Source organism: Genypterus blacodes, unplaced genomic scaffold, assembly GCF_046128005.1.
Source record: "Genypterus blacodes isolate CSIRO-AG114 ecotype Tasmania unplaced genomic scaffold, CSIRO-AGI_Gbla_v1 ptg000214l_1, whole genome shotgun sequence".
Lineage (NCBI taxonomy): Eukaryota > Metazoa > Chordata > Actinopteri > Ophidiiformes > Ophidiidae > Genypterus > Genypterus blacodes.
The window spans coordinates 3,078,216-3,104,132 of NW_027467013.1; the positions used below are offsets into that span (position 1 = coordinate 3,078,216).

Consider the following 25,917-nt stretch of genomic DNA (forward strand, 5'->3'; position numbering starts at 1 on the left):
CACACACACAACACTATCCAGATGACACAACGTTTGAAGGAAAGCAAGAATTCCTGCATTCCTGTTGAAACAGCAGGGCAGGAAGTAAAAAAATATCCCTCTTGACAGATACAAGCTGAGGTCAGAAAGATGGAGTGGATTCACGCTGAGTCGTCCGAGTTTCCACTGGCTGAGAGTAAAGCTCACCTCTCACGCTGGCTGTCATTTTATTGATATTACAGCGTTGCACTTCTCAGAAACGTCTGGGCGAACCTTTGAGAGAGAGAGAGAGACTCTGGGAGGCTCGAACGCATCACCAGCTTATTTACAAAGTCAGGAGATTCCCCTGATCCTGCCTGATAACCGGCTCCATGCTAAGTGGAGATGTAGGAAACATCACGTGGTGTTAATGTATAGTTACTCAAAAGCCGAGTCTTTCGAGACAATGTGCAAGTTTGAAGATAAAGACTTCAATAAGGAATGTGCACCGTATGGAAATAGCACAGTAGAAAATGCCAATATAGCCAAAAATACAGGCTTGATACCCGAATACTAAGCCGGGGGATCGATCAGAATTAAATAAGACAAAGGTCCCCCTCTGTGGCCCTGCAAAAAGAGCACCATGAGAGCCTGGAGAGCCTGTTGAGCCTTGAGAGCCTGGAGAGCCTATTTAGCCTGGATCGTCTTAAGCCTTCCATGGTACACTGGGGCCTTAGGTTTGTTACTGTGACAACAAGTGGTTGTGGGAGTAAATTCCGTGATGACATATTGCAGCGTGTGTAGACCGGTCCGCTGTTACCTCCACTTATATAATAACTGATAAATCATGATACAGGTTGACCTTCTTCATTATGGAGATTGAGCGTTGTGAGTCTGGGGAGAAGCCATTTCTCACAGTTTGCACTCGAGTTGTTCTCTCCACTCTATTTGCTGAACAATTAGTCAATAAGTCAGGAGTCGGAGGGTGAGGATGTGTGGAAAGTACTCTCTAAAATGGAAACGCGTATAAATATTAATAACATCCCAGCTGCTGGACTTTCCGTACCGCCCATGCACTTTACTCTTAAATGGATTTGCATTTCATTTGCAAACCCATTTGAAAGGCAGTGTCTCTTCAGTGGAACACCTGCTCTTATTAGTACAGCGCACAAATCCACATTCTGCCATCTGCCTCAGTGATGTCAGTACCTCAGTGGGCAACTATTCCCACCGCAACGTCTCCCAGACTGTTGAATGGAAGAGAAGGAGAGCAGATGATGAAGAGGATGAGCAGAATGAGGAGATGAAAGTCCCTGAGGTGAGAGGGAGCAACCGTCTCCAGGCAGCGGAGATGGGGAGGATAGAGGGAGGTCATCTGCACAAACTCCTCTGGATGCTATTGGCTCATCATCAACCCAACAAGGATCGACGAACGACCAGATGTTCTCTTCCACCACGCACCATTAGCCTAATATCACACATTAAGATGAGGAAAGACTCTCCAAACAGCTGACGGGGAGGAAGAGATGTTCCAAGTGTCAAGGGCTCAAGATTAAGGGTTCTGATTTTCTCTTGTTTTGTCTAAACAATCATAGTAACGGTGTAAATACAGACATTTGGCTCCACAGATGGTGAATGGTTGCCAGATGTCCGCGACTCAGCCGTCTCCTTTTTAGATGTAGTGTCAAGTTCCAGTCAGAAGTGTCGACAGGTTGTTAAAATGTCAGAATCACGCTGAGAATTTCCTTCCACAGATTGTAATCGTGCTAATAGTTTCCCTAATGCCGGCGGATATTTGTTGATTTCACGAGCTGAAAGCATTCGAACAGATTTACGACAAACGTTATGGAAATGACTATGAACTGTGGATGTTTGATTATGTGGGATAAGAATCTACAGTAAACAGGTTGAAGCGTTCTGATGCAGATTTACAGTGAAGGTTTGACTTGAAATCCTTTAAGAGCAACATCAGAACAATGTGGGACTTTTATCCAAACACTAATAAGCCTGATTCCCTTTGTTTCTTGGTTTGGGGATTTAATCTAGTGGGTTTTTGCAGCAGTGTTACCAAACTAATGCAAACCTGTGGATCCATTATATCGGCTGTCATCTGCATTCTTCACGGCTAAAACATCACACAGCAACACAAGCAGACAGCATGATTATAAACAAATCAGTTAGTCCAGCAAGTAGAATCAGATAATTGCCATAACAACTTTAGACCAAGAGGAGAGATCTGCCCACCAATAGGCATCTGCTCCCATGACACACTGTAACCCGGCTGAAAATAGACTGCTCTGTGCGCTCTGTACGCTCTGTATGCTGTATATACGCTCTATACTACACCAGCTTACTCAGTCTCACTTCATAGATAACAGCACTCGTTTGATTTCTCTACCTACAGCAGCGACATCATTAAATACCATATGTGATGTGCCTTTTCACATAAACTCAAATAAGAATGTAAAGTCTCTGTACATTGTCAAACCATTCCCTGAAAATGTTGCCAGTTAGTTGAGGTTTCACACACAGGATGACTTACCAAACATTCTAGCTACACTCTTGCGACTCTGGAGGATTTATCAGGTCAAATAATTGATCAAGGAGAAGAGTATCCTTGCACTGAACAATGTCTCACTGGTCCTTGTCAGGGTCACAGAAGCAAAAGTTCCTCCAGTTCTTTTTGGGGAGTTCCACCTCCACCCGATCCTCCAGATGGAGGTGTAATCCCTTTCAGGAAGTTATGAGTCTGCTCAGTGAGGTCCTGACAGTTTGTCATATCTGGAACACTTTCCAAAAGGATCCACCGAGACGCTAAACTAGCAGCCTGAACCACAACAACTGGCTTCTCTCAGGAGAACATCAGCTTGATTCTAAATCTCTATTCTAAAACTCCTCATTCACTGTGTTGTCCATCCAAAACCTGTTCACCATCCGAAAGACTTGGAATGTACACAATCACCTCATGGTAGACAACAACAATGATCTTATAGAAGCGATTCCCCTTGCATGCTTGTGTTTCCTTAGTTTCTGGTTGTGAACTCGTGTTACTAATCTGGTTCAGACATTTTGAGCGACAGTATAATTCTCAATACAATAAAACAGCTGAGATCAAAGTGTGTCCGGGAGCAAAGGGTTGAATTATTTCTTCTTATCTCTCTCTAGTTTAGATTTATTAAATTCAAAGTGATGCTCTGATCACTTTGTCAGTTGTGACAGATGGAAAATCTCCTCCGTCCATTTCAAGTGAGAAATCACAGCACAAGTGTGAGATGCAAACTGTGAAGTGATGCCTGCCCTCGACGACAGTAAGCTCCAGTTTCACAAGCCGGGCTGGTAAACACAACAACAGTGTGTTTGAATCAGTAACATCAAATCACAGGACTGAGGCTCAAACAGAGCGGCCTCACTGTCATCTGGAGGCAAATAGGGTTCATGAAACAAACTGGCCCAGACTCGATTGTTCATCAGGGTGTGTTTTCTGTTTTTCTCACAGCGTCTAACACCTCACGCTTTCAGAGTCCAGCGGAGGAGGAGAAGATACGGCCACATGCTGCCTTTGTGACATGCGACCTGACCATCATTACTTTCCCTCCTACTGGGAGGTGAACCCAGATTGTTGTTGTGGTGGTGTGAGGTTGTTGTCCCAGTGCCCACTTGTGCAGCCACTGTGTGATCTGTGTGTGATTGAGTTCTTCACACTTGCAAAAAAACAAGGACATTATTTGTTGTTTGTAGGCTCGGCTGAGATAAAGACTGCATTTATGTTTGGTATAAAGCGCAACGGAGCTTCAGTTATCTTAACTTTGGAAAAACAGACACACTGTTTGGTATTCATTGGTTTTTTGAAATTATTATTCTACATTTTCATCATCTTTAAATTTTAAACCTACAAGAGATATATTTTTACATAAACATGTCACCTTTCACCAGCTAAAGTGTTGTTGTTCTCTCTAGTGAAGGATTTGTTTTTATAACGCTGCATTTTAGAAGACAAATGAAAGGCTGGTTCAATGTAAAGTAAGCAAACAGATCCTGGCTCTCCCCTCATTCTCTCCTATTACACTCATTGTAGGCTTTTACATTGAGGTCTGACACAGCAAAGGCCACAGTTCAGTAGCCCACATCTCTTCAGGTTACTGTAATTGCAGATGATTACCGCCTGAATACATTAAGCCTATAACTGACACACTCTGACAGCCGTCATATTTATATATACTGGAAAAGCTTTACGCCTCCTCAGTGCCTCCGCCGAGTCCAGAGATTCTGATGAAGTTCATCCTCTGACAACATACTGAACCAATGTCAGAGTGTGAGTCCACCTCACAGCGGTCAATATTGCTAATCATTAGGAGCTCTCCTTGTGCTGCAGCGGTGCTCATCAATTACACTGTGTGGACATGGGGTCTTACCAGTAAAGTATTTACAGCGATGGTTTGAAAACCCTCACGCTGACCTGACAGGCAGGGGGTCTGATGCTCCTTTGTGACCCTGAACCCGTCTGAAACCAATAGATATACGTTGCTATACGTTCCTATGTCAGCTGGTTGGTATTGGGTTTTACTGCTCCTCTTCAGACTCAACAGGTAACACACTGAAATCTGACATACATCATATTATCCATTTATGTATGTTCTCCACGTTTGTCTTCATCCATTTGTCCCTTGAATAAATCCTTAATGTGTTCATTGATTCGTACAGAGACACAGTACAGATTTGTCCATATCACCATATGAACTGATGCTGTGTTTGACTCATATGCCAGATTTCCCCTCCAGGCCGCCTTCTCTCCACTTCAGCTCTGTTTGCATGTCTAAAGCAGCCGAGTCATTAAGAGGCAACCAACCACAGCGGTGCAGTCTCACTGCTCTGTGACTCCCTGGAGCTGCAGAGGCATTGTCAGCCTTTGGAGAAAGCGAATCCAAGTCTTTACAGGTCCCCTATGGGAAGAGGAGGAGAGAGCTCTTATTCTAGCTCAGTGGAAAATGCCAGCAGCCACAGGGGCAGCATTACACACAGATGAGATAATACGGATCACAGGGACTCCAGCCATCTGCTCGCCCAAAGTGAGACTCGATCTGTCTTCCCTTGTGCAACCAGGACAATTATTCAGAATAAGAACGCGTGTCCTCCTATATCCTGCTTCTTTCAAAATGCACTTTCAATGTCAGAGTCACTCTCCTCTGTAATATTTACTATGTGAGTTATTGGACCAAGGGGGGAAGTAAAGCTGGATGCGCTCGATGAAAAGCAATCTCAAAGTCAAACACTCTAAAAACATGCACGGCACACACACATAATCCTGTGTCTCCCTTTATCGCATCACAGTCACCATTTATAATATGTAAAGGTAAACAAGGCTAAAGTAGCTTTTTCACTCTCAGTACCAGGACAGCAGCGTCCAGAGCCTCAGCATGTAAACAGACCTTTCCCACATGATGTCAGTCTTTATGTGATGTCCTTACCCATCGTCTCACTGCTAGACATCTGCTCTCTCATTGTTTAATGCTAGCTGGATCTGTCGGTGTCATGGTTACAAGTCTGAACAAAGATTTTTCATGTCAAATTTTTGTGCAACCCCAACATTTATTGGTGAGATTACAATTGTTTCTATCAGCTTGGTCCAGAGTAGAACAGAGCGCTCACGCTGTTAACTGGTCCTCAGCTCTGTACGTGTGGACAGTGAAGAGGCTTTGGTGCCCACAGGGAGGGACATAGAGACAGACAGTGTCCTCCTGACTGTCCTTTCTATTTGCCCAGCACTACAGCATCACCCAGTGGATGGAGTCGGATAGGGTCTTTATTTCACACAACCTGGAAGTCCCCTTTGTTTGTTTTTCCCTATAAAATGATCAGTTATATTCCAGACACATCCAAAAATATTTGATCACAAACCCAGCCCCGGGTCTGCTCAAGCTGACTGGAAGAAATACTTATTAATGCCATGGAAACCGTGTGGGCTTCTTTTATGTCCAAGGAGAGTTAAACGCTAACACAATTTTCAAAATAACATAATTAAATTACTTTAGTTACTCATTACAGGGAATCTGGAATGCAGAACTCTTGTCTGAACTGCAGTATGTGCATCAGCCAGAGAGGAATGAATTCACATTGTTATGCAGTCAAAACAGTGAGGGATTCCAGGAGCTGGTGCCAGGGATTAGATTTGTCACAGTAAAATTGTACTACTGCATTAATTCAAAGCCAAGAACAGAATACTTAGCAACTGAGAGGCTTGCTGCATTGTTAAAAGTGAAATTCCCTGCTAGAGTCATTACAAAGGCATCACTTTATTAATCATGAGCATTATTTCCGTGGAAGAGGGAACTTTTATGGTCTTTATTCACCTCCAGCCCCCTGCCCTCCAATTCAGCTATCTCTGCTTCTCTCCATTTCCCATTTCTCCCTCTGCTTCTTCCCTTCTCTGCCTATTCTCTCACTAGCATTCAGTCTAATAAGGCAGCATGAATAGCTGTGACCAAACATAATGCCTGAGACCTGCTAGCAGTCTATAAACGCAGGCCTAATGGGTAAACCATTATAACGTTTGGGACCGGCAATGCTGTAGTGAATACGTTACTGCGAGGAAAGCAGGAGGACGAGAGGGAGGGAGGGAAGGAGGGAGGGAGGGAGGGAGGGAGAGAGGGAGGGAGGGAGGGAGGGAGGGAGGGAGGGAGGGGGCAGGAGATAAAGGGTCTCCTTTCCATTAGCTGATTGAATTGGAACCCGCATTCACATCAAACAACAAAAACACCATTGAGATGTAAGCATCTGTTTGGTGGGCAGAAGAAAATGTCAGATCAGAAAATTGCTCCACCAACAAGTCCATTTCACCACCCATCAGCCCGGCACAGGTAGGCTGTTAATGGAAATGTTCGCCCTACTGTACTTTTCCTGTACCGCTGTTGTTTTGTCTCATCCACTCGGTGTTTTTGGTGAGTCAGAGTGAAGGCCTAATGGACCGTGGCGTGCTGCTGCTGGAGCCGGCTGCCTGTCTGAGAGAACACGTCTCACATTAGGGTCCAACATCAAGCCGTGGGCCATGTCAGAGTGAATAATTGATACCTACGTGTGCTGGCTACAATGTGGAAAGTGTGTGTGAGAACAGATAGGGAGATGAGAGGGTTCACAAACCGTGAGTGTTTCTATTCTCTATAACCAGGTCAACAGCCGGGCGGAGGATGGGGGGGAGGGGCCTGGGTCAAAGAGAAGGAATCCAGATAGCAGACCTGCAGGGGCTGGTACATACATGCAGGCGACACACATGCTTAGAACATGCTTAGAGGAGCCACAGGTGGTTATGTCTCTGTCTAAGGCAAAGCACATCTGCGTGTGGAGTAGGCATGAGTTGTAAGCGGGACAGAGACGAATAAAACTGTGTGGCTGCACCGCGTACACAAACACACACACACACACACACACACACACACACACACACACACACTGAACACAATCAAATGCAAAAGTGTAACAGCATTGTGCCCTCCCTTATTCTGCATTCAGCTGAGGAGTTAACAGTGTGACCTCAGTTTGCCCTCCTTCATGCTCCTGCTAAATGTTTGAGCTGACACAGTAATTATGCACTCTGGATGCGTTAGCGGGAGTTTGTCTTCCCCCCCGCTCGTCCCCCCCAGCCACCAGTTTTGTTGTGATTGCAGCATTGCCAGCATCTGCAGTTCAGACACCTGAACGCACCGTGACCCCACCCCTCCTCTCCCCCCCATTAGTGCCACCAGCAGTACACAGCTTCATCTATGACATCACTTCTCTTATACTAATCTGTTTGCTGTCTGCTGTATTGACATGCATCTCATATAGGGGCTGGTTGAACATCATCATGATCTTGACAAATGTTGCCAGACTGCAGGATTTCTGTTTTTAAACACCGGGCTTATTGTTAGGCCTCAGATATGCCCGTGCATTAATGAGGATCAGCATTTAATATATTTAGGCCGTCTTACTGAGGCTGAGCTGGAGACCAATGCAGATCTCAGCTATCTCACTTTTAGATCCTTTAATTCATCTGATTCCCATTACAGCGCTCTCCTTTGTGATTGGTATAGATTTGTTTAGGGATCAGTGTAGAATAATGGCTTTCACATGGCAAGAGGTCCTCAGATTATATAGAAATATGTGTGTGTCATCCTGTGACCCTAACAAACCAAGGAAAGTTGAAGGACATTTATTTTTGAGTCAGAAAAAAAATAAATCTTTAAATTATACCTGCATCCCAAGGTGTTTCCAGACTGTTCCAGGTATTGATTAGTGTATACACAACTCCTTAGTTATCTGGACAGCCTATAGATCGTTTGGAAGCAACTGGTCTCAGTCAGGCAGAAAATAGGACAATAAATACCCAGAATGCACCTTGACACACAACGTGGAGACATTGAAGCAAACTCTTTCCATTAGACTCTTCCTCACAGAGAGGGTCAAGCACTGAGTAGGTGAGTGAGTGTGTGTCATTTGCCAAATTACAGAGCCGGGTTTGGGCCTGAGTTTAACCTTTAAGAGTGTTGAGTTCATGAGCTCATAGTAGAAGTTTATATGAGATCATAACTGTGATATGAGCTTCCTATCTAATAAAGTTAGGCTGTGTGTGGATCTCCCTCTCTCTCTCAGTTACACACTCTCTCTCTGCACCTTAGAGTACCTGAAGGTCTCACACGTGGACAGGCAAAGTTGTGCAAAGGCCACATCCGTACATGAACGCGTGCACACAAACAAGCCACCGCCACCTTACACACACTCAAACACACACACACACACACATTTGCTATAGCTCGAGTCCATACCTCTGCTGCTCCTCTTGGGGGGGGCCGTTTCCTGGCCAGCGGAACTCTTATTTACCACTTTTCTTCCTTTCCCCCCCTCAGCTTCATTTTGAACGTTTAACAGCGGCTCAGAGGATGAAGGGAGGCATTTCCCCGTCCGCATCGTGACCGGCAGATGTGATCGTCGGTGGGGGGGAGGGGGGCGGGCGGGGGTTAGGGGGGGGGGGGGGGCGCAGGGCGGGCGGGCACGTAGCGGCACGGTGGTGCTGCGCCTGCTGCTGCTGCTGCTCAGCCCAGGACGCAGGAGACGAGGCGCTTGCCAAGGTGCTGAAAGTCGGCGGAGCAGAGAGGAGAGGAGCAGAGCGGAGCAGAGCGCGTCTTTCCTTCCCCCGCACAGCCCCGCAGGAGTCACGGCGACACACAGCGAGCTGCACCGGCCAAACAATGACTGACCGTCCTGTTTTAATGTCTGACATTCTGTAACTTCTCTCCTTCTCTCCTTCTCTCTCTCTCTGGATTTAATTTCTTCCAACCGCTGGATTTTACATTTGCAACAAGGGCGATTGTTGCTTTCTCATCCTGCATCACTGGAAATACTGACAGGACTCCGGGATGGTGGCGAGAGGATATAGAGGGTTTTTCCTTTAAAAAAGAAAGAGAAGAAGAAGAAGAAGAAGCTGTTTTCTTCTCTGCCTCTTTCTCGCCGTATTGCGTGTTTGTTGGGGACGTGAACTGTCATGTTGTAACCCAAAGGTGAGCCCGGGAGGATATGATGAAGCACACCTACTTTTACGCGGATATCACTTGGTTTGCACGGGGAAGAGGCCGTCCACAGCCGCAGACGGGTGGTGTTTAAGTGCCCTTTAAAGCACCGTCACCACCGGGAGGGGGGATTACAGTGCGTGTACCCGGAGCCTGGTGCATTTATCCCGCGGAGAAGTGAAGTTCCCGATGGCCGAGGCTCCGCTCTGTCATCCGCTCTAGCCCCTCTGTATGTTGGGCTCAATGGTTTCAAAGTGGAAATCGAGCAGTTTCAACACGGTGAGTGTCTCTACACGCCCGTCAGGCTGAACGCACATGGATCTGTCGCCACTTGCATTTTGATTCTAACACGCAGCACTAAAGCGCCGTCACATCCCAGGCTGAGGAGACGTGTTTGTTCTGAGGTGTGTTTGATTTCTGCTGTGTTTTTGTTTCCATTCTGAAGGTGGCGGTGGAGTTCAGTCAAATCGTTCGATGTTTTTGATTGATTTGGGATCGTCTGCATGCCTGATCAATGAAGCTGATTTGGTTTAAAATACAGATCCGGTCAAATTAACCCTAGGACGATTATATCTGAATTACTACCGCCATCAAGGGCTTTTGAATCAGACACTACCTGTTGTCTCTGATCGCTCTCGCTGAGTTCTTCCCTGCACAAAAATGGCCATTAAGTTGTATTTGATTGTGATGGTGAGAGGGACAGAGGGAAACACTCCACCCTCTCAGCATGATGCTTACGTTTGCTGTATTATTGAACGATGGTGATCATTTAAATCTAACACACCCACACACACACACACACACACCCCTCCCCACTCACACACTCAGGTAGGCAACACACACACAGGATATTCTATCAGCAGCGATTTCGATTTTATTTCACGCGTAATGGCTTTTTGCAGCGATCCATCAAGTACACACTCCATTTATCAACCTACAGTTAAACTTGAATGACAATATTGGGAAGTAAAGCAATCAGATCCGACACGTAGATGTCTGAGTTCAAAGTAAAGAGAAAGATGTGAGGGTGTGTGTGGAAGAAGGAAGTAGTGGAATCAGCATTCATATCGTCTCTTGTATTTCTGCAGCCTTTCCTCAAGTGATGATGATGATGATGGTGATGATGAGGATGCTGATGATAATGAAGCGCAGGACTGATCCAGACAGGATACAGGGAGCCTAGGGATGACATCCACACGCTCTTGTTGAATGCGGATAGCGATGTCGCGGAGGATGGGCCCCCTCTTGGTGCTCGCCGCGCTTCTCCTGCTGGCCCTGAACGCCGCATCTCCGGCCTCGATGGTTGACCCCGAGGATTACGCCGCGGACGAGGCGGAGCGGACCGCCGGTGAAAACATCGTGTTCGACGACTACCGGGGGAAAGGATGCGTCGACGACAGCGGCTTCGTCTACAAACTCGGGGAGCGCTTCTACCCGGGACACTCGAACTGTCCGTGTGTGTGCACCGAGGACGGGCCCGTCTGCGACCAGCCGGAGTGCCCCAAACTCCACCCCAAGTGCACCAAGGTGGAGCATAACGGCTGCTGCCCCGAGTGCAAGGAGGTTAAAAACTTTTGCGAGTACCGGGGGAAGACGTACAAGATCCTGGAGGAATTTAAGGTAAGAGATCTGAGGGTTCACAAAGGGGGTTCAGGGGTCTTTATCCTGCACAACACTGAGCCAAAGCTTCATGAGGTCATTGTGCTCTACTATAATGATGAATCAACTACTATTACATCATATTTGAGCTTTTTCGGTGGATCAATATTGTGATAAGTGTCTGATTCCCATTGCTTCATTCATTCATTCATTCATTCAAGTGCTGTACAATTAATTCAAAATCATCTGGATGCTACAAAAACAACCTGCTGGTTCCTAAATGGACTTTTGAGATCATATCATATGGATTTGATTGATATTAATATGTGGGTATCTGATCAAACATCTCTGCTCTCGCTGCCTTTGCCCCTCCCACATGTGTGTATGTGTAAAGTAATCTCCCTGTCATTAATTGTAAAAAGAAAACAAAGACCCTATTGTTTTGTTTGTAATAATAGGAGCTTGGTTGATGAAATACTGCACATCCGTACTTGGAAGCCTCACATGAATGTTGTGTACAGGCAAGGGGCCCAAAGATGGCTGCCTCCTGGGTTAATGCCCCCACTCCTCCCCGTCCATTTATCTGAAAATGCAACATGTAGCCACCATTAGTAAAACCGCCAAATGCTTCAGCAGAATGCTTTGCTCAGAGGAACAGAATCATTACAGCGGGATTCTGCCATCTGAGAAGCTTTTACCATCTGTATGCTTGCACAGGATGTAAACACAGGCACGGCTGGCAGTTTCCTCTGAGTATCCTGGACATAGAGAAATGTGTGTAACCCTGGGATCAGTGTGTGCACGGCTGCTACAGAGCACCACAACACTGGCTGATTAGAGATGACACCGTGAGCGTGGCATCGACAGGCTGTGCTTTAAACTGCTGCTGCCCACGACGACGGCCACTCATTCCAATTCATCAGGAGTGGTTGGAGCTGTCGGTGATGGAAATATGGTGCGACACAATCTGGCCTACGCATTATGGCCCTGTGTGATGAGATTACATAAGACACCAGTTGGTCAGCCAATTTAAAAACAAACTATACGATTCAGCCATTATTATTATTATTATTATTATCATGATACATATTGTAGAGAATCTCTCTTCTTCATATCTGATTAAATACTCCTAAATCTAGTTTGTTCTGGGTTAAACAATCCCATTCTCTGAGCTCACTTTTGTTAGTCTGCTAGATGAGTATTGATTGAGTTCTTGCAGCTGGAGACCCGGCCAGTCAGCAAACTGTGAGAGTGCGTGCGTGATGACACGACTCTCTCGTCTACTACACGAGAGTAGACCTATGTGTGTGTGACACGCATAGAATGAATGAAGCCTGAGTGTGTGAATGTAGAACCTATTACTCACCTCAGATGTATTCAGAAGCCAATTTCAGCGGATAATTCAGGCCAAACGTGACAATGTTTCATAGCAGCCATCATCTGCTTCCAAATGAGAAACTCAGCCGGATCTCAGCCCTGTCAGTGTGTTCGTCTCATCAGGTGTTAAGACCGTCCACATCGGTGTCTGAGTGATAGAGAGCGCAAAGGAAATAAATTACCTTTCATGTAGTCAATACTTCAAATGTCTTCCATCCCACGTTAAAGCCTATAAGTGTTACAGAGCAAAGCAACTCATCTTCTGTCTCAGTGTCTGTGCTGTAGAGGAAACTACTTCAGAGGTCAATGATACATTTAGTGCAATGCTACAACCATTTAATGAAACATGAACGGCAATATAAGTGACTAGAAGATAGAGAAATAGAAATGGAGAACTTGTTTGAGGCCGTTGTTCCATCTCAGTGCTTCCAGTAAGGACCAATTAGACTGGTAAAGCAAGTGACCAACCATCCAGGTGTGACCCAGACTCAATACTGTTCTGGTCCAATGTTCATTTCAACAAATATGTAACAGCTCAGATTGAAATGCTGACAGAACGCCTCTGAATCAGTCTGTAGAGCTGTTTGGAATCCGCTAATATATTCGGGGTTAATGTTAATGTAGAGCAGTCAGACACAGAACATTCAATCTACACGCATTAAAGGTCCAGTCTGCAATTTTGGGAAACGTTGACGCATTTCTAAACGGAGCTAAAAGCCTCATTTGCTCTTCGTTTTTAAAAGCTTGGCAGGTATAAACATTCATGAGGATCTGAACGCGTTGACACGTTGAAGTTTCGTCTCGTCCTTTTGATGTTGTTCTCGCTCTTCTCGACTACATTAAAGGTAAACTAGCTGACAACGTAGTGGAGCGAGGTTAAGGACAGGGAAAGGTAACTGTTAAATAATACGTAGCTCCTTTGACTCAGCTTCAAAGAACTCCCCTGAGACGTTTAACCACCCTGTAAACTCATTGATCTCTATCAGCGTCTTGGAGGAATGACAGCTTTTTGATGAGGAGTCATTGTTATGGTACTGACTCCTGTGACTCGGAGGCAAAACCAAAGAGCTCACAGAAGGGACACGGATCATATCACACCTATGAATATTAGCATGTTGTGCCTGGGAAACTAATTGAAGCAGACAGAGAGCTGCACGTTGAATTAACCCAACAAGATGTATCCAGTCACCTTTGTGAGTTGTTCTTGTTTACCAGAGTTTATATGGGGATATTTGATACATTAGCAACGCCAGGAATCGTAGCTTTCTATAGTTTCTGATGCTTTTGAAGCTCATGTGGGCCCTAACATTTACACACGGCAGCTTTAAAGGGACTTCTGCGAGGCCCGGGTTCTGTGTGTGTGTGTCAGAGTCACAGTTTGATACAAGATGGAGTCCATCAGTCGTAGGCACACATTACCCTCACAGCCATGCTCACCTTGACTGGAGGCCCAGAGAGGGAAGGACATGCTGGCACTCTGGAAATATAATTTGTTTTTATTGATTATTTCTGTACAATTGCACAAGGGGACTAAGGAGAGAGTGTGTGGTGCAGGATGCTCCTATCCCACCCTGCCCCCTCGCCCCTCAGCCGCCTAAACAACTAGTCAAGGCCTGGAACCAGCAAACTGAAGCTCTTCCAGTTACTTTAATGTCTTAGTTTACATCCATATTTCAGCTTTTCTCTTCTTTCGGGGACTAAAAGCTTTGCGGTTTTCAAGGAAAATCAGAGGCCGGCGTCAGTGCCTGGTGTACAGATCTGTGTTTAGAGATGCTGACAGCTTAACCTTTGGTGTAGGCCTCATTGACATTTCCTGGGTGGAGAATTTGCTGCATTTTTATTCATCAGCAGGTGAAGGGGAAGAAATGCAGAAGCACAGCGACTCAGAAACCAAACATGAACCGTGATGATCCGTGTGTGTGTGTGTGTGTGTGTGTGTGTGTGTGTGTGTGTGTGTGTGTGTGTGTGTGTGTGTGTGTGTGTGTGCGAGCGCCTGATGTCTGCATTAGAAAGGGGAATCGTTAGGATTGCCCATTTGAGTAAGAGCCAAAAGTTTAATTATGCAGTGTCATCATATTATAAATCCCATAATGTAAGAGGCCCGTCATTAAGTCTCACTGAAGCATTGTGAGTCCACACAGCAGAACAATGCAGGTCTCCTATTTGTTGACTGCAACTCATTAAGCATCAACAGTTTAATCACGTAAGGAGACTTTACAGTGCAGCTCGTCCACATGAGGACTCACATTAGTCTTCATCAGTCCACAGTATAACTGGAGCTGTGGGTGTGTGTTCATGCTTCCTGTGAGGGAGTTGTGCCAATCACCCCCAGTAGGCCTTTCACCTACTGCATTCCCCATCAGATGAGCAATGGATCAGTTGCCCAGCTTGACTGTCAGTGTGTGTTTGACCCCAGTGCAGCTCCACTCAGGAGCCAGGAGATACAGAGACTGAGTTCAGATCCCAGATCAGACAGACGAGGGCCGGGATCTGAACTCAAACATGAACAATCCCGCCTTTATGTGATCCTCCCTAGGGGAGAGCTGAGAGAGTGGAGAGCTATTTTGGTTTGGAGACAGAAGTTATTAGAGAGTGTTCTTCCAACAAAGGAACACGTAGAAAAGCATTAAACTGCTGGAAAACCATTTCCCTCAGAGACACAACGCTAACTGCTTCATTTGACAATGTGATAATGCCCAAAATGTGCAGCCCAGATACTTCATTTCTACTAATCTTTCTTTAATATCCATGGGAAATTATCTAATCTGTTCAATTCAGTGCAATTAATACATCCAGGGAAAACATTTTCATTTCATCCCTGTGCATAGAAGAGTAGTAAATGACTTCAAACTGCTCTCTCAGTAAAGAAAGGTGATTTCACAAGTTAATATAATTATAGAAAATGACTCCAGAGATCCAGTGAAAGCACAAAAATGCACATAAACACAAATTTTACAATTGCAGGCACAGACAGAGCCGCCTGCTCATCACAAGCAGCGGCAATTATCAAGTCTGCTTCTCTGCACCGAGGCCTGTGAGAAGAAGACACAGCCATCAAAGCAGCAGAAATGATGGCTGGAATTGATTTTCTATCCAGTCTGCCAGAGAGAAAAAGAGCGTTGTTATCGGAAGGAATTATGAAGAGGAAATAGGCAAACAGTTTGGACATAGTACTTGAAGCTTCTCTATCTAAATCCCAAACAGCAGCACAGTGTGTGTGTCTGTGTGTGTGTGTTCATACTGCCTCCTCTGCCTCTGTGTTCCCTGAATGCTAAAACGTTTTTATGACTTGGAAAACAACAACACCAGCACGCTTCCAGACTATAAGCGTTCCTTCTTTCCCCTGCGCCCCCTCTCTCTGTCCTCAAAGCCCTTTTTTACATTACCGTTCACCCCCTTGAAGGTTACACGAGTATTCATCGCTTCCCTGCCCAGCGCTCATTTGTTTGAGAGTGGCAATGAAAGGTGTGACAGCTGATTGACTCTAATACCCAGCCAGTAGGGACGACCACAGACTTTGCTTCACCAACACACCTGGCAGCGCTTTTAAATTTACTGCCGGTGCTCCATTTTCCTTTGTGAGCTTGGGCTAAGGCATGACTGATCCTCTTCATGGGAGACCTCACACAAAGAGATGCAAGGAGAGCAGCAGGCGCCGCTGAATGCACTAAAGGAATCCTAGAGACGTGTCATAGGTGCCCAGAGGATTCAAAGTGTCCACGTTACATTTTAATAAAAGTTTGGTTTTAATTAATGCCCCGTCTGTGCTGTGTGTGTGCCGCACTGGCTTTATAAGTTCATCCATCTATTTCAAAGGCTGGGTGCAATAGCATGACGACACACACTTTCACTTTCAGCTCTCTCTTCAAAGTAGTTGTAGTTGTACACCTGGACAGTGACTGAAACTGTTAGGAAAGAGAATTTAAAACTCTTGCTACTTTCGCACCTCAATACATTCAACCAACTGCTTGAAGAGGCCATGATTGTGTGGATTGTTACACGGCGCCATGATGCCACCGGGGCTCTCTGAGGGTGAACTGAGGCATGCATACGTCACTGATGAAGAGATTCCATTGACTGAAGGGACTGAGGCACCTTTGGAAAGAACACAATCTGCATTTCGTATGTCAATAAGTCAGTGATCAATTTCCTAGTAAGTGCTGCAGCTTATTCTGTATTCTGAATGGCCTCTATTGTTTGCGTGTTTGACTACACACTGCTCAAGTGCAAAATTACTCTTTGCACTATTTGTTGACAAGTAGCTTGATCTCATTCAGTTGGTGTGCAGCGATTGAACCAAAGGCAAAATGGGAGCAGTGGATTCTAATTTATCCATTCATACAAATGCAAATGTAGAAGAAATCAGCACTTTGTGTAGCAGCTGGAGGAACCACAGGCACCGGACTCAACAACACCACTCAAAGACAGGAACTTGATATGATTAAGTTTGTCTGAAGTTGCCAAAAAACATTTGGGTAATACAGGTAATCCTTCCAGAAAATCCAGAGAATCAAGCTAACAGGGGAAAAGCAAACAGGCAAGATCAAAACAGAAAAGATCAGAAAACAGAACACAGACTTAACACACAAGGGAAGGAGGGATGATGAAGAACCGGTGAGGTTCAGGTAGCTAAGTGTCTGGAATGAGAAGAGAGGTGAGTGATGCAAAATAAAACAGGAACAACAAGGGAACAAGGAAGGGAGGCAGTAGTCGAGTGGGTAGAGCTGGTAGAGCTTCCGCTTAAGAACCGGAGGGTTGCCGGTTCGAGTCCCTGCCGAGGTGCCCCTGAGCAAGGCACCGAACCCTCAATTGCTCCCCCCTCTGCGAAGGGTGGTAATATAATGTAATGTAAGTCGCTTTGGATAAAAGCGTCTGCCAAATGATCGTAATGTAATGTAATGTAAAGGAACAAGACTCAATAAAGCCACATGTTTGCTCAGGGCTTGTGTTTTTGAGACGGTGGTTATTTGATGTTGTGACGGATACACGCAACTGTAAAACAGAAGCAGTTTTGGCGACTAAATGTTCATAAAAAAGCAGCAATTAGTCCTAATCCTCTGGGCAAGACTTAGATACCACAAAAAATGTTCTATCTGTTCCGCTCTGACAATTTAGGAAACACCAATTTGCGCTGCCATAAACCACATGAATAATACATATTCATTCCTAAACTGAGTTGAATTCCAGTTTAGTTTCCCAATTACAGCCACTATTTGACAGAATCTACTCGCCAAAAGAAAACAATGATAGATTTTGCAGATTTAATCAAGCATCACTAATGTGTCCTCTAAAGCCTCCTGCATGTTTCAGCTTCTCCTCTCAAGCATTCAAGGTAAAAACTAAAAGCTCATTCCACTTTTAATGGAGGTTTTATTTAAATGTTTCCAGCTTTTGTTTTATATTTTATAGTCTTTTGCATAGCCGTACATTTAGCATTTGATCTAATAGTAAAACCTGATTACTTGTCTTTACAAACTACTGAAGTAATCACGCTGCCCGGAGCTCCTACTGTGGTTTGGACTTCCTTTCTGTGGTTTCAGCCAAGATGAGCTGTTTCAGAGACGTGTTAGCTTGTTCCCAGTGTTTGCTCTTAGAATACAAAGTAAAGGAGGGATTTTTTTTTGGGTGGATCTTGTTTGGTGTCAATCTTTAACTTTATTCTGTTATGTAATTTCATTGTATCCGAAATATTGCCATTAAATCACATGTGCATTTAATTTGCCTGAGCCGAAGCACAATGTTCCTTTTCTGTGTTGCTGCTCCTCTGCTGACCCTGGCTCCCACCTCGCCAGCCCCCACTGACTCAGCCTGTCAGCCTGACAGACTGGAGAGCGTCTTACATATGCATGAGTCAACATCTTGCTGTTTAATTGGTACATTAGTGCATCAGCATCCTGGCAGAGGCAGGGGCAGATAAGTGAAGGGATGTTTATAGATGTGTCCTTTATAGATGATTGAAGATGAAGACGAAGATTGGTGTTTAGTTGTGTCGCTAATATGTCTGTGGGTAAATTAGTGCTTACATGAGACATTTATAGTATGATCTAAATCACTGTATGTTCAAGAAAACCTTTGTTATCCATTAGAATTACCTTGGATTTCTACATTAATTACTCATCTAATCATCTGAATCACAGTGATAGACAAACAGACTTTACTACGACTATATAGGAAGAAGATCTCTCCTCCGATATTCAATACAACGAATGAACAGGAGTGAAAATGGAATCGTGGCTTGCAGCAGTTACACACACATGCCAGTTCTATGTGATGTTTGAGACGGTCTACATTTCATATTCATGCAGGTCCTACTGCTCCATTCTAACAATGTATCTCCCATTAGTTAGACTCTTTCCTCTTCCCTCTTATTGCTGCGCCTTCGCAGTTCATCCAGACACCAAGAAATTGAAATCCAAATGCGAGCCTGGCTTGGTGTCATTGAATGCATCCTGGCAAAATGGGGTGATGAATGTCGCACTGAGGCGTTCAGTAATACCACAACCCTTTCACTTATCCTGCACACCAGCACACTGAAAACGAGCCGCAATTTGTGTAGCTGATGACATAATGTCCACAAGTGAGGCATGGAAAACAAAAACATACCTGCTGTTATGTCTCTGATGCTGAGATGATATAAAGCCCATTACTGATCAACACTGCTAACAAAACATGAGGTTCAGAATATTAAGTAGATCTGACCCTGAGTACTGAAGGCTTTAGGTTTTGTTTTTTTTCAGTATAAGTATCCCAAAGGATTCATACATACATACATAAATAATTGAACACAAAGCAAGCTGCACTGTTAAACACAGCATGACCAGAAGGCAGCAGCATTACATCACTAATGTAGGCCTACGCACCTATGACTCAAAGGAGTTATGAGTGTGTGTGTGTGTGTGTGTGTGTGTGTGTGTGTGTGTGTGTGTGTGTGTGTGTGTGTGTGTGTGTGTGTGTGTGTGTGTGTGTGTGTGTGTGTGTGTGTGAGATTACAAGACACCTCTGCTGTGCAAACAATTTTTCAGAATCAACTCCAACAAACACTGAACGCAGGGTTGCATAACAGCAAATGAGTTATGACAGTAGACCAACCATCAAATAAGCATCGTCTCTAAAATACCAGCCCTGAGCTCACAGTGTGTCACACTATTGTCTGCCTTTAGTGTCCACTGGACTTTAGTGTCCTGATTGGACGATATGTGGATGTGTGATAGTAATTCATGCACTCAGCTCTAACAAACATTTTGGAGGAAGTTTCTGATTCTAAAACAGAAATAAAGAATGTATTTGTATGTGTGTATAAAGTATAATTTATTGTTCCCATCATGCTTGGTGCCTGGACTACACAAGGGCCATTGTTTACTCTGAAAAGCTCTTCAAGGCAAACTGAAGCTTTCATCAAATAAAAGCTTGTGAAACATTTCCTATTCTGTGAGTCCTGGTTGAGGCAGAGCCCTGGTTCATCATTCTAAACTCTGTTCATTATGATGGCACACAGCAACAAACCTAGTGAGGTGAACATTTGACCTTTTGCGGTTACTAAACAGATTGTCTTTTTCCACTCCATGTAATTGCATTAGAGTTCATTTTCCGGTCAAGAGACTTTGTAAAGACGGAATCAAATAAGATGCACCAGCACACTGCGCTGAATAACACAGATTTACATGATGCAGAGGTGGTGAGGACCTGAACTGTTTCCTGAGGCGGACCGGAGCAGAATGCAGCAAAACACAAAATATCCTCAACGCCCATGCAGAGACTCATTTGATTAAAGTGATTGCTGATTTTGTTCTCAAGGCTTAATGTTTTCAGATGCAAGTATCACATTAAACTGGCCCTTTGAATTATTGATGCACTTGTTTATCTTTAAATAGGAAAAGCATCATTTTTCAAAAGAGCAAATACCAGCTAAGGATCAGCTGACGTCCAATGAAGCGGCATCGCACACAGAATCCAAACCTACTGAATTATCTAACTCACTTTCTCTCTCTCTCTCTCTCTCTCTCTCCCTTCTTCCTGCGACACACAGCCGTCACCTTGTGAATGGTGCCGCTGCGAACCAAATAATGAGGTGCACTGTGTGGTGTCCGACTGCGCCGTTCCAGAGTGTGTCAACCCGGTGTACGAGCCGGAGCAGTGCTGCCCCATCTGTAAAAACGGTAAGCACTCATCGCCTCTGAAATGCCACACACACACACACACACACACACACACACACACACACACACACACACACACACACGCGCGCGCATGGCTCAGGGGTCATTAAATTTTCATTAAACCAACGCCGACAAGTTTATACGTGGAATCACCATTTGATGGCCGCGCCTTTGGAGGATGAGGAGATAATTGATGTTTTATGAATTTAAATTATTACCTTGGGCCCGGTGGCCTCTAATGAGCGCTGCTTGTTTTAATTATAAATGACACACTAAGCCGAGTAAACATTAGCCCATTGATTGACGCCACGATAGGAGGGACTAATGGCTCCCCTGAGAGCCCGTTATCTCCCACTGCCCTGTCGCCCTTGTCACACACAGCCAATCTCTAAATTAGAATTATTGGATTCCATCGCTTCATTGGCCATTTACAAGGCGAGCTGGGAGATTTCCCCTCACCAGCAACAATCCTGAGGGACACACATCTGGAGTACAGTAACAGTTACTGAAGACGCTGTTGTTTACTCAGATGTTGAGCCTGTAAGCCGTCTTACTGGGTTCAGGTCTCCTCCTCTTATATGGAGTTCAAGCAGCAGCACTGTTTGACCTGTGAACGTGAGGAGACAACTTTAGTTTGAGGGCGAAAGCTAAATGGCCACATCAGCACAGCTACCCACTTTCCTTTCACACTTCCTCCCATGCTGTATTTCACACACACACACACACACACACATAAAACACCCACAGTAACTGGCCTGCAGCAGCAACAGAGGGCTAATCCAGGATGACAGGATACAGTGACACCGTGGCATCTCCCCCTCTCCTCCAACGGGGGCGCTGGTCAAGCTCTGGCAGTCAGATGAGTGTGTACGGAGCTCAGCTGAGGTGTGTGGGTGGGAGACAATGGAGTTGTTGACTGTTTAGCTCTCATTCTTGGCCCACAGACGGATCACTATGGGTGGAAGCCATCTAATTGTGTATTCCAGCTAAACATACAGTCAGTAGTCAGATCGATGCCTTTGTTTTCAATCACCTGCTACAGGATTGGACTCGCAAACTGCCGGGAATTAAGCACAATGAATTCAAACGCTACTATGCTTTCAGTCTTCCACCAGGACGGGATGAGGGACAGTTAGAAGTTAGACGTTGGATAGCGAGCATGTGGAGAGTGTGGGGTTTAGGGTTTACGGCCTAGCCAGAGCTAAACACAACATTAAAGAACAAAGAGGCAAAAGAGGCTCAGATCTATGGGTAATTTAGTAACAGAAGAAATGAATGGAAGCACAATCAAAGACAGATTAAATGCAGCAGAGACGGAGGCCGGCGTTGAGGCTGTCAGAGGGAATCTCGGCTCCTCTCCGCCTCGCTGGCATTACAGAGAAGCTCTCACAGCTCAGCCCCAGGTGATCGGCTATGCTGCATGAAGACTGATTACAAGTCAAAGAGAAAACAAACAAGCCAGCGGTCAGGGGCTTAAACGCAAAAGTGCGGGTCTCGCCACCAGAGAGGAATGACAGTCGTGTCACAAAGCGCACAAATTCATTAGAAGACTGTTTTCTGATCATCAGTAGAGGAGTAGAAGTGAGCAGAGAGTTTGTGTGCGGTACAGAGCTGAATCATTTATAGAGCTGCCAGGTTGTATCTGTCTGCAGTCTGCCATTAGAATGCTCTGACTGACATATCACACAGTACAGCAGCACACAGTCCTGATAACTTCATTCAGTCTGACACTTCCTGTGGACTAGCAGTGGATTTTCAGGAATGTAAGTTTTATGGAGGGTGAAATGTTTCCTCTCGGCAAAAAGCTTTCATATCTCAGCCAAATAGACTTAATGAGTCCTAATATGCAGCCAGGTAGGAAAAGGAAATGTTGTGGGACGTAATGCTTTGCCATAGGAAAGATACTTTCTGGGTGAATTTCATTGGCGGTGAGTTGATGGCGGGCTTGGGTCGGCGCCTGCTCGTCCTTCAGGTGGCGACCACTAACTCAAACTGTGTCCTTCTGACTTCCCAATCTGTCCGACCGTAAACAATCACATTTGGCACCAATGCCAGTCACCCTCCTCCTCCTCTTCCTCATCATCAACCTCGACAGTAACCTCTGCCAGCTGTCCAGAGGCAGATCAATGACAGTTAAGGCTTGGCAAGCACTTTCAATGTCTCCTCTCGACTGGGATCAAAGGGCTTCATCATGTCCGAGTCGACCATGAGATCTGTGCTGAGGCCAGCGACAAGGAGAAGTGACTGCTGCGCCTCATAGCCACAGAGTGTTCAATGTTAAATGGAACTTGAACCAAAAGGACAAACTTCTGTCTTTTCTACTTTTGATACCTCCTCCAGGCCAAAATAGGTCCAAACACCATGGCCGCAGTCGTATCTCTTCACTACACTCACTGCAAACTCCTTTCTCCATCCATCATAAGGGTTTGTTTCACCACAGCTTCAACTCACAGGCGCCGGTCTAAGACTCGTCTCGCCGGCGTGTTCTCTTGTACATCTTTTGAAGATTACACCGGGGCCTAAAGTCTCAGTATGTCAAGTCTAGTTTCATGTTTTTGGCAGAATGTGAGCCATCAATCTGACACAAGAGAAAGGGAGAGTGAGAGTGGGAGAAGGAGAGGGAGAGGGAGAGGGAGAGGGAGAGGGAGAGAGAGAGAGGGAGTAAGAGAGACAGAGAGAGGGAAGGAGGGAGAGAGTAAGAGAGTAAGAGAGAGAGAGTAAGAGAGAGAGAGAGAAAGAGGGAGAGCGAGTAAGAGAGAGAAAGAGTAAAAGAGAGAAAGTAAGAGAGAGAGAGTGAGAGGGTGAGAGAGAGAGAGAGAGTGAGAGAGAGAGAGAGAGAGAGAGAGAGAGAGAGAGAGAGAGAGAGGGAGGGAGGGAGAGAGAGTAAGAGAGACAGAGAGGCAATGAGGGAGAGAGTAAGAGAGAGAGTAAGAGAGAGAGAGAGAAAGAGAGGGAGAGAGAGAGAGACAGAGAGAGAGCGAGTAAGAGAGAGAGAGTAAGAGAGAGAGAGTAAGAGAGAGTGAGAGAGAGACCTGGAAGCTCTGGTTTTGACTGGAGACTGAAGAGAACATATCAATTATCTTCAAAACTATGAGGCCAAACAGCAACAAGTCACTACTTTATGCGATTCAAAACATCACCAGAGACATTGTAAAAGTAACAACACATTGAGAGAACACGCTGTTCCTGCCACGGCCCCTTCATGTGTGCCAAACGAGCATCCTTCATGTCTTTGCAAACCTTTCTTTGAGCCAAAACAAGAAAATGGGAATCAAAAGCCGAGCGTTTGATAGTTATGAAAGATACAAGACTCCAAACAGTAATTATCCTTAATGGCACACAGATCAGTTCCTGCTCGCTCTCCATGTGGTGAGGCAATGAGGACGACTCTGTCAAAGCTGCAAACTGTTTCACAAATGAAGACGCGAGAAGATGAAGAAGAGTTCGGCTGACAGCAACAATGTCTGACAGTCAGGAGAAACTAGAAGCTTCTTGATGATGTCGTTTGTCACCGAGGGAACCCAGCGGAGACCAGCGGAGACCAGCGCAGACCTACTGAGATGAATGGAAAACCAAAACCTAGCGTCCTCGGCGGAGGTCATTAAGCGATTAACCAATAAGCGGCTCGATGGCTTAAACGGCTCAACAAGTGAAAGCTCATTGAGGGGTTAAATTGTAGCGCTCAGAGCTTCTCACCACACATGGATTTCTAACTCAATGATCTTTATTTATCACGTTTATTCATTTTCATAACTATGAAGTTTTCACTTCGGGGGAGCTTTTACTGCTGTGAAAGTTCATAATTCGGTGCAGATTTGTCCTCAGGTGATCTGCATCACGTCGACCTCAGCGCCTTGTATGGCATTTACAATCCTGGCCTAAAGTCGTCTGGAGCTAAATCAAAGTCAGCGGCGTACTAAGATGTGCAGGAATATTACCCAGTAAAGCCACAACGTCTCCAAGAGTTATGAGACATATGAGTTTTTTACGACTGCTCGTAGAGGAGCCTTAAACCCGGCAGGTTTTTACTGAGACGCTTTTTTGCCAGAGCGATCCAAAGTCACCGTCACACCAATTGAGCCTCTGATTGCTTAATTTCAAATGATTAAAACTGGGGTGGGTTCCAGGCACCTTCTTGCTCTTCAGTTTCAATAGGCATAAAGAGAGACGAGGAGCCTCCAGTCACAGGCAGACGGGCAGAGACGGAGGTGCAGATCCTCAAACACGAGTGTGTGGTGTAGTGTGTGGAGTAATCTATGCATTTGTTGAGAGCGTGGACTTAATCATGTGTGTGTGAAGTGTTCTGATGCTATCGTGTGTCCAGGACAAGAGATTTACCCAAGTGACTCTTATTAAGGAATAAAACAGACTTCAGAATTTGATCTCTGTTCTTTTTGTTTCGGGTGTGTGTGTGTGTGTGTGTGTGTGTGTGTGTGTGTGTGTGTGTGTGTGTGTGTGTGTGTGTGTGTTTGTCTGTGTGTGTGTGTGTGTATGTTTGTGTTACGGCTGAGAAACTGCGTGAGGAATTGCTTAAGAGTCTGTGGCCTTTTCTTATGGACTGAAGTGATTAACACCGTCCTCCCCACTGCCTCTCAAAGCAGCTTTCTCTCTCTCTCTCTCTCTCTCCATCCCTCTCTCTCCCTCTCTCTCTGTACTCCAGCCTCTCTGCACTGCCAAGTCAGAGCCTGGCAGCCGTCTCTGCTCGCAGCACATTAGGATGCAAAGCGCTTCATGTCGAGGGAGAAGGAGAGACTAACAAAAGCGCTTTAGTGTTGCAAAAACAAGCCCATCGGTGCATGCCCGTGAAAAGATCTGCACGTCTGCTCTGACTCTCCCAACTCCCTGCAGCTCTCCACATCACTCCACCTTCTCTCTCCCCACCCCACCCCCCCGAAAAAAAAAGTCCTTATTCTGTGTCGCTCACATTCCTGTCTCTCTCTCTCTCTCTCTCTCTCTCTCTCCCTCCTTCCTCCCTCTCCCATGCGGCAGGTCCAAACTGCTTCGCTGGAACGACGATCATCCCAGCCGGAATTGAAGTGAAGGTGGACGACTGCACCATCTGCCGCTGCCACAACGGAGACTGGTGGAAGCCGGCACAGTGCTTGCGGCGGGAGTGCCTGAACGGCCAGTCGTTGTCATAGAGAGACTCCGCCGGGGGAGGGTACGGTGGCGAAGCTCAGGCAAGGCCCTGCCTACTGCACCATTTTGTATGATTGACAGGGCAGGAGCACAATCCCTAAGCAACCTGAGACAGCGTAGTATCGCAGAGATGCTCTCACAAGATTCACACA

At 45.5% G+C, this 25,917-nt stretch overlaps 1 protein-coding gene across 1 annotated transcript; it reads left to right on the forward strand.

Annotated features, from left to right (window-relative positions):
- Nucleotides 1-10,715: 10,715 nt before the first annotated feature.
- Nucleotides 10,716-25,767, forward strand: vwc2l (von Willebrand factor C domain containing 2 like). Its single transcript, XM_076169811.1, has 3 exons — nucleotides 10,716-11,114; nucleotides 20,497-20,626; nucleotides 25,616-25,767. Exons 1-3 carry the CDS (start codon nucleotides 10,716-10,718, stop codon nucleotides 25,765-25,767), a joined length of 681 nt encoding a protein of 226 aa, XP_076025926.1.
- The last annotated feature ends 150 nt before the right edge of the window (nucleotides 25,768-25,917 follow it).

Bases quoted from the DNA above. Each gene is read 5' to 3' on its own strand.
- vwc2l (XM_076169811.1), top strand. From the start codon at position 10,716: ATGTCGCGGAGGATGGGCCCCCTCTTGGTGCTCGCCGCGCTTCTCCTG. The intron at 11,115-20,496 runs GTAAGAGATCTG...TGCGACACACAG, and splicing joins AGATCCTGGAGGAATTTAAG to CCGTCACCTTGTGAATGGTG. The intron at 20,627-25,615 runs GTAAGCACTCAT...CCCATGCGGCAG, and splicing joins CTGCCCCATCTGTAAAAACG to GTCCAAACTGCTTCGCTGGA.